Source organism: Chrysochloris asiatica, unplaced genomic scaffold (genome assembly GCF_000296735.1).
Source record: "Chrysochloris asiatica unplaced genomic scaffold, ChrAsi1.0 scaffold00188, whole genome shotgun sequence".
Taxonomy (NCBI): Eukaryota; Metazoa; Chordata; class Mammalia; order Afrosoricida; family Chrysochloridae; genus Chrysochloris; species Chrysochloris asiatica.
Genome location: NW_006408706.1, coordinates 1,968,170 through 1,976,799, shown reverse-complemented (window position 1 = coordinate 1,976,799; position 8,630 = coordinate 1,968,170). Strand labels below are relative to the sequence as shown.

General features: G+C 35.8%; 1 protein-coding gene across 1 annotated transcript in view; it reads left to right on the top strand.

Annotated features, from left to right (window-relative positions):
* The window catches only part of LOC102832563 (chromosome unknown open reading frame, human C4orf21), a 160,912-nt gene that overhangs the window by 5,230 nt on the left and 147,052 nt on the right, over nt 1–8,630 (top strand). The window contains 3 exon segments of the mRNA XM_006872257.1: nt 1,510–1,569; nt 3,404–3,586; nt 3,921–6,183. Of these exon segments, the coding sequence (XP_006872319.1) occupies nt 1,510–1,569; nt 3,404–3,586; nt 3,921–6,183 (2,506 nt within the window).

Below are 8,630 nucleotides of genomic sequence, written 5' to 3'. Positions count from 1 at the left end.
TTGGCTATTCCTTTCTCTCCTTCTCCAGTGTCTATTTTATAATATAATGCAAGGAAACCAAGATTCAAAAGACAGCCAAGCATCTTAACATTATTCCCCCCTTTTCCCCATTCCAACCATGGCTCAATCTCTGTATCCCAGAACCCTCTTGTTCCAAGGTTATGCATATATCATTATTTACCTCTGTCCCACTTAGCCCATTGAGACCTGTCTAATTGTTCTTCCAGGACACTGATATTTTGTATTTTGAGTTATATTTTGAATATACTGTATTTGAAGCTTCATAGAAAAACTGTAGTATTGTCCCTATGGATCAGGAACTCAGAAGAGAGTTTTGACTATAGATTAGGCGTCACTGGCATTTAGATTGTGTTTGAAGCTGTTGGAATGGATTCACTCATTCATTCATTCAATAAATAAGTTTTGAGCACCTGTTATGGATTAGGTAATGTTCTAGGGGTGCTTTTGTTATTAGTGCCATTGAGTCAGCTCCCACTCAGCAACCCTATGCACAACAGAACGAAACCATGCCTGGTCCTGTGCCACCCTCACAATTGTTATGTTTAAGTATGGTGAAAGGATGCAACCCTGGCACACACCCTTGCTGATTTAAAACCACAAATTATCGCTTGTTTTGTTTGAATGACTGCCATCGAGTCATTTCTGATTCCTAGTTAACCTGTATAGGATTTTCAAAGAGTGACTGGTGAGTTTGAATTGCTGACCTTGCAGTTCTAACCGACCTTGTGGTCTAGTGCTTATCATATAGCACCACACCAGTACTCCCCATAAAGATTGCAGCCATGGAAACTCTATGGGGCAGTTCTACACTATCTTTCAGAGTTGCTGTAAGTTGAAATGGTGTGGTGCTGTAGGATTGGCACTGGACTGTCAACCACAAGGTCAACAGTTCAAACCTACCAGCTTTTCCTTGGAAACACTGTACAGAGTCTTTATGAGTCAGAACTCACTCGGTGGTCCTTAACAGCAACAACAGCATAAGTTGAAATAGTTTTAAAGCAGTAGACTTGGATAATGCATCTTCTCTGATGGTTAAGTGCTTGGCTGTTAACCAAAAGGTTGATACTTTGATCCCACCCAGTGACTGTAGAATATAAACCTGGTGATCTGATTTCATAGAGATTACAATCTAGAAAAACCAATTGGACAGTTCTACTTTTGTCACATGGGGCCATGGTGAGTCAGTGGCACTTAATAACTATGCATTCAGTTTCTGTTTCAACGCATTCTATTTCTATTTTCTTCCTAAATCTTTCTAAGATACCTGTGGTAGGGATTAAGTTCTTGCATTTTGTTATATGTTTGACTTTGCTCTCTTGCGCTGAGTAGATGCTGAAAAGACTTTTGCAATGGATACACGGTCATGTACAAATTAAACAAAATAAGTAATTATTATGTGATTTATTTATGTAATACTTGATTTGCTATTAAAGGTTTATGAAATGTAGAATTATGTTCTTCTTTAATATTCATCTTATTTTAATATAGGCAATTTTGTATGATGACAAAGGAGATTGCCTGGAGAGCATATTTCTTAAGCACCTAGAGGTATTTTGATGCATTTATCTTCTGTTAAAATGAGTTCTCTTTAAATTCTTCCTTTATGAATGTTGTTAAAAAGTGTAGTCATGGTACTTATATTAATAACTATAGCTAGTATTTTTGAATATTTATTATGGACCAGAGCCTAAGTAAATAGTTTTTAGATATTGTTCTGTTTAGTTTTTATAACTAATCTGTGATTCTTATACATTAGGAGTACAGTCTGGAAAGGTTATGTAATTTACCCACGTTCATTGAGTTCTAGTGTTAGAACTGGGATTTAAACCTAAGAACTCTAGTTCAGCTATATGACTTTGATAGGCAGATACCTATAATTATATCTATGATTTAAAAAATATTATTACACAAGGTTGGCAGTTCAAAGCCACCAGCTGCTCCATGGAAACCCTATACAGGGTTGCTATGAGTCAGAACTGCCTTGAAGGCATTTAACAACAGCACCAACAACTGGTTAAATCTTTTCTCAATTTTTTTATTCTTTTTGGGTCATACTGGGAGTAAGGGAGGGGCGTGGAAGGAAGGAAACTAAAGGCTTATTTTAGTGTAAAGAATAAGAATATTAGAGTTTGTAGGGCCTAGCTTCGCTTCCCAACCTCAGATACTTCCTAGTTTGACCTCTCTGTCTTACTTCCATACTTTACGATGTGGAAAATATACAGTCTTTTTATGTGGATCCATCTAAAGATCAGAAATAACTTATGTAATCTATCTAGCAATTTAGTACAATGATTCTAAAAGTGTTAAAATGCATATTCTTGTTATCATTGTGTTGATTTTTGTATATTGTATTCAATTCATTTAAAAATTTACATGACACTAGGAATGGATGTGGTCTTTATTGCAGTTATCAAAAGATTGTCTAGGAGAGGGACTGTCTTTGTTGGTGTTTAATTTGTGCAGACTACTATTGCAATTATTTCATTCTTGTTAGCTATTTCATTAGTAAAAATGTTAATCTGATACAGATTTTTTTTATTTTTCAAGATAGGTTGATAATTTTATATTTATGCTACAATCAGGTTATATTTTACTAATTAAAGAGATTAAGATGCTTCTTTAAATATGATTGTTTAAATAACTGGAATAATTTAATAGCTTTCATTTATTTAAAAAAAAGATTACATTTAGTTGAATGGAGTCTGAGTGAACTCCTGAGAAAAGGCATTTCTTTCTTACTTGCCTTTGTACCCCCAGCATGTAACAAAGGGCCTCACATAGACCCCTAATTTGTATTGCTTAATGAACAAATTAGCGGATTCTTTTTGTTGTGTCATCATTTGTATTATTGTTTTTATGTTTGTTGGTAAATATTGGTAAACAATATTTAATAACAAATTAAGTAATTGGTTCATTCATTCAGCAACTAATTATTGAATATCCATCGTGCCTTTTTCAATGTTAGTATGGTGAGTTTACTTGGGCTTATGTTGTTGTTGTTAAGTGCCGTCGAGTCGGTTTCGACCCATAGCGACCCTGAATAGGGTTTCCGAGGCTGTAAATCTTTACGGGAGCAGATCGCCTCATCTTTTTCCCGCGGAGCAGCTGGTAGTTTCGAACTGCTGACCTTCCGGTTCACAGCCCGATTCGTAACCACTACGCTACCAGAGCTCCCATAGCGACCCTGTACAGGGTTTCTGAGGGTGTAAATCTTTACGGGAGTAGAAAGCCTCATCTTTCTCCCGCGGAGCGGCTGTTAGTTTCGAACCGCTGACCTTAAGGTTCGCAGCCCGATTCGTAACCACTACGCTACCAGAGCTCCTTATAGATAGCCAAAATATTTGCATGTATATAATTTTGGCATTTATTCTATAAAATATAGGTGAAACCTGGAGATGACTTAGAAAGTGATCGATACTTAATCACAGTTGAGGAGGTTAAAGTAGCTGGAAGCATAGCTCTGAAGAAGGATGTCATTAAAGAATCATCGGTGTTCAATTCAAGGTTAATCTCGTCTGGCCGGTCCCTTGGATGTCAGCCTGCTGGTTTAAAAAGGAAGTTTCTTGTAAGTTCTTCTTGAATATAATACATCAACATATATTTATAAAATCAGTTTAAGAAGCAATGAATTTTGAAGTGATTCATTATCACTTCAAATACACTATCATTAAAATTGTATTTCATGGTTAAATGTAGGCAATAAGTGTTAATTAAAAATCCTAATAGAAATGAAAATTTGCATTTTATTTTAGTATACTTAAATCTTAATTATTACTTTACCTTAGGCAAAGCCTGCACATTCTTTTTGTTTATTTTGCCAGTTCTTTAAACACTCTCTGTATGGATACTGAGACTTACCTATTAATAGATAATTGTCTTAATTGTTTCAATATTTTTAGGGCTTTCAAGGGCCACGTCAAGTGTCAAAGAAAATGACTACTACAGAAAATTGTCAACTTGCTGCACCACTTGAGGTTAAGAAACTTGATCCAACTTTTCTTCCTCCATTGTACAGCACATCTCCTTTGTTTTCTGCTGCTTGCAAGAAAGATGTAGAAAATGTCCCAACAGACCCAGAGAATATTATCATTTACAAGAACAGAGAGAAAAGTGACATGCCTTCTTCACTTGCCTCTACTTCATCTTTCAAGATTAACCCAGAAGTGCTATGTGGAGAAAATGACTTTTGCTCTTCTATCAGCTCTGTCAGTAATCACTCAGACTCTTTACTGACCAGTAAGTCCATGAAAAGAAATAATTTGACATCTCACTGTTTAGGAATTTCTCAGAACATCAGGAGCAAAGCACAGATATTAGCTCTTCTGAAGTCCAAATCAATCAGTACAGGTAAAGAACTAAATTCTGAGATTACAGAACATTTCTCACAGATGCATCCACAAGAAAATATAAAACTTCCTAGTAAACAAAAGTGCTTAACTGAACAAGAAAGGTGTGCTGAGGTAAAGAGTACAGAAACTGTTTGCTACCAGCATCGACCAGAAAATACCATGAGAAATAAAAGCCGATGGGCCATGTATCTATCTTCACAGAGTTCACCTATACTTTCTTCTGATATTGATGGAAATGATATAGAAAGGAAACCCGAGGCCCAAGGAGATGATAGAAACTCAAATATGAAAGACCTTTTGGTACAAACAAAAGCACAGTTCTGTGAAACATATGCTGAAATGGGGGAAAAGTACAGTGAAGACAAGCAAGTAGATAATCCAGCTTCTTGGGATTCAGAAATAAATTTTGAAATTCCTTCCTCATCTGGAAGCATCTGTTTACCGGTTACTTATAGCAATGCAGAAAATGATGGCTTATTATCAGTACCTGATGTTCAAGGAGACAGTAAAATATCTTTAAATCACAATGACCAAGTTTGCATAAAAGGACCAGTTCCCATTAGAGAAAATGCTCTGGAGGTAAATATCTGTGGAAGACCTCCAAAAGAGTATAAGCAACCAGTGTCTTTGCCAGAAGGGAAGCATCTGCAAACTGAATTTTCTCCAAGTAATAGTTTTAGCATCTCTGGTGAGAGTATAGACATATCTTCTAAAAGTAGTGCTAATAATGAAGGAATTAATAGTATTAATGAACCCATGACTACTGTGACACAGCCATTTTTAGAAATAACTTTTAATCTAAGCAATTTTGAGATGAGTGACACTGAAGAGGAATCACAGAAAAGCAGCAAAATTTCCCAGGATTCAGAGTATAAGGAAATTTTGGTTAATAATGGCAACTCATGTGTTCAAAAGAGATGTGAGGATATAAGCTATACAGAAATTGGTAGTGAACATTTGCCTCTCTTAATGTCTACTGGTGGCAGACCTATAGAGTCGTTACCTTTGACAGAGACTCAGTCATCACTGCTTAGTACTGGAACATCTGTGGATTTTGACATGGGACCTTGTAAAGCTGAAAACACTGGAACAGAACTAGAGGAGGAGTATAATGACACATTAAATGATTTTGACTCATCTTTAGAGTGGACTGATAAGATATGTGTAGATAGTAATGAGGATTCTAATAAATATATTCAAAAACTTAAAACTAATTATGATTTTGCTTCACTCCCCAATAAATCTAAAGGCATAAAAACTAATTTACCTATTCATCCATCTTTAAGCAGGGTCCCTAATCAGACTCCTGAAAACAATAGCCTGTTTTCAGAAGACACTCAGCCTCATCCTTTTATTTTGGAAAGTGACTTGAGCAAAAACGATGAACAGGTTTTCTCATCAACCTCGAGCAATGACAACAGTGTTCATCCATTAAACACCAATCAGAATCATTCTGAATTTGTTGCACTTGGTGAATCGAGTACACAAGTTTCCAGTTCTTCATTTTATCCTTTGGGAAGGAAACTTTCTAAAGAATCAGAAGTACATAATCCTGAATCTGAAGATTTGGGAGAGATTGGAAGTTTACCCCAAGAACACATTGAAATAGAAACTTCTGCAGATTGCAGACAATATTGGAAAAATACTGGAAATTCTTCAGGACTTTCTCGATTAGTAAATAACATTTCCCTTATAAGATCTCTGTCTGAACACAGTACAGCATTAGAAAGCTTGGAGATACTGAAAAAGAAAAATAAACCTTCTAAACCAAAAGAAATGCAGCAGACCTATGCACCAGAGAGCAGTCCTGAAGGTTAGAATGATGTGTCTGTTTTGGATTATTCTCTTTATAGCTCAAAGGAAGAGAAGTTATTTGATTCTGGAGTTTACTTTAAGTAATTGTATAGTGTTTGAATAGGTACTGTGAGTCCTGGTGAAGCAGTGTGGATTAATGCACCAGACTGCAAAGCCATTTGAACTGTAAGGTTTGCAGTTCAATCTCATCAGTTGCACCTCGGAAACCCTATATAAGGTCGCTATGGGTCAGAACCGACTCGACGGCACTTAACAACAACAACAACAACAACATGTGTACTTAGTAAAAATCAATTTTGTTAGGGTAATAGAGTAAAAAAGCAAGTCTCCTTCCTTTCACAGTTCCTTAGTCTACTTCTCAGAATTAACCAGTTTTTTGTATATGCCTTTTTCAGACTGTGCATATACATGTATAAGCATATTGTTGTTGTTATTAAGTTCTGTCAAGTTGGTTACAACTCATACCTGGTTTCTGAGGCTTTTAAAAATCTTTGCAGGAGCAGATATATCTGGTAAATCTCTCTCTCTCTCTTTTTTTTTTTTTAATATTTGTAGACTATCTGCTAAAATAGTAAAATGTCAATTTGAATATTAGAATTTCATAGGTATTTTTTTGATATGTTATTTTGTGATTTTTTTTTTTTTCATTTGGGGTAAAATTCACAAAACAAAATTAACCATTTAAACATACACAGTTTTATATCTTCCAATTTCTATGCTTTTGTGTATTTTTCTTTCCTAAATATCCTGTCTGGAACTTCTGGTATACTGTTGAATGACATTATTGTTGTTAAGTGCTGCCTAGTTGGTTCTGACTCATAGCAACCCTGTATAGGGTTTCCAATGAGCAGGTGGTGGGTTTGAACTGCTGACCTCATGGTTCGTGTCCAGTGATGATCATGCAGTGCCATAGCAAGAGACACGGTGCATAGCAGTGACAAAGAGTGGACATGCTTGTCTTGTTCTGAGTTTAGGGAGAAAACTTGTCATCTTTCACCACTGAATTTCCTATTAATGTTAACCTTTTCAGAAATGCCCTTTATCATTTTAAGAATTTTTCCTTCTTGATAAAAAAAACACATAGCATAGGATAGCAGAAATTTGTCCTGGAATTTTTTCGTTTTGATTACACTGTCGTATTTGACTGATAGCTTTGCTGGATAAAGGATTCTTCATTGTCAGTTTGTTTCTTTCAGGGTTTTATATAAGTTTCCTCATTGCCTTCTTGTTTGCATGGCTTCTGCTGAGCGATCCGATCTTAATCTGACTTGCTTGCCTTTGTATGTAACACTCCTTTTTTCCCTAGCTGCTTTCAGGAATATCTCCTTATCTTTGATTTTGGAGAGCTTTATTATGATATGTCTCAGTGATTTTCTTTTGGGGTCTATCCTTCCTGGGGTTCGTTGAGCTTGAATGTTTATCTTTTTATTTTTCAGGATGTTGGAGAAATTTTCTTCCAGCAGTTCTTCAACTATTTCCTCTGTGGACTTGTGTGATTCTTCTTGTTCTGGAATGCTGATGATTCTTAAGTTATTTCTCTTCATGTCTTTCAACGTGAACCTTAGACCTTCTTCAGATTTTTTTATCCTTTTTTCTGTTTGGTCTTCTGTCTTAGTGGTATTGAGAGATTTGTCTTCCAGGTCACTGGTTCTGCCTTCCGTCTCTTCTATTCTATTCCTTTGCCCTTTCAGGGCATTGTCTATTTCTGATATTCTATTATTGATCGTTTGGCCTCTTTCTGTAGTTTTTTAATTGTTTCCAATGCGGTATCTGTCTTATTTGATTATTCCTGTAACACTTTCCTGACTTCTTCATTTTTTTCTCAAATCCATTGTAAAGTGTTTTGAAACATTTTATAAATATTTTTCTGAATTCCTTCTCAGGCATTTCCAAAGCCTGCTCTCCATCCAGAATGTAATCCATGTCTACCTCTAGGTCATTTGTCTCAGACATTTTATCTTGTTTTTGGACATGTACTGATATGGTCATCTGCTTTTGCTTTTTGGACATGTTTAGTGTTTATCTGTGGTCTTAATTCTTAGTTGAGTATGTGTTTTGTTATTTTGTATGCTTTCTGATTGCCTCCAGCGAGATGTGAGCAGGATGTGGGCTTCCCTTTTCATTTTCTTATTGATTAACTCAGAGTAACTTTCATAGGTGTTATCTGCCTCTCTGGTGTATGGCAGTTGGTCATGGTTCTTGCCTGGATTTTGGTGTTTTATAGAGTGTGATTGTAGCTTGACTATATGGCAGCAGTTACTGTTTCTTTTTGGGTAATATAGGGAGAGAAAGAGTCCCCCAAAGGTGGAAGGGTGAGCTTTAAACAGCAAAACAGCAACAGCAAAAAACAAAACAAAAACAAGAAAAAAATAAAAACAAAAGAGCAACAACAACAACAACAACTAGATTGGATACTGTAGTCTATAATCACAGAAAATGGAGAGG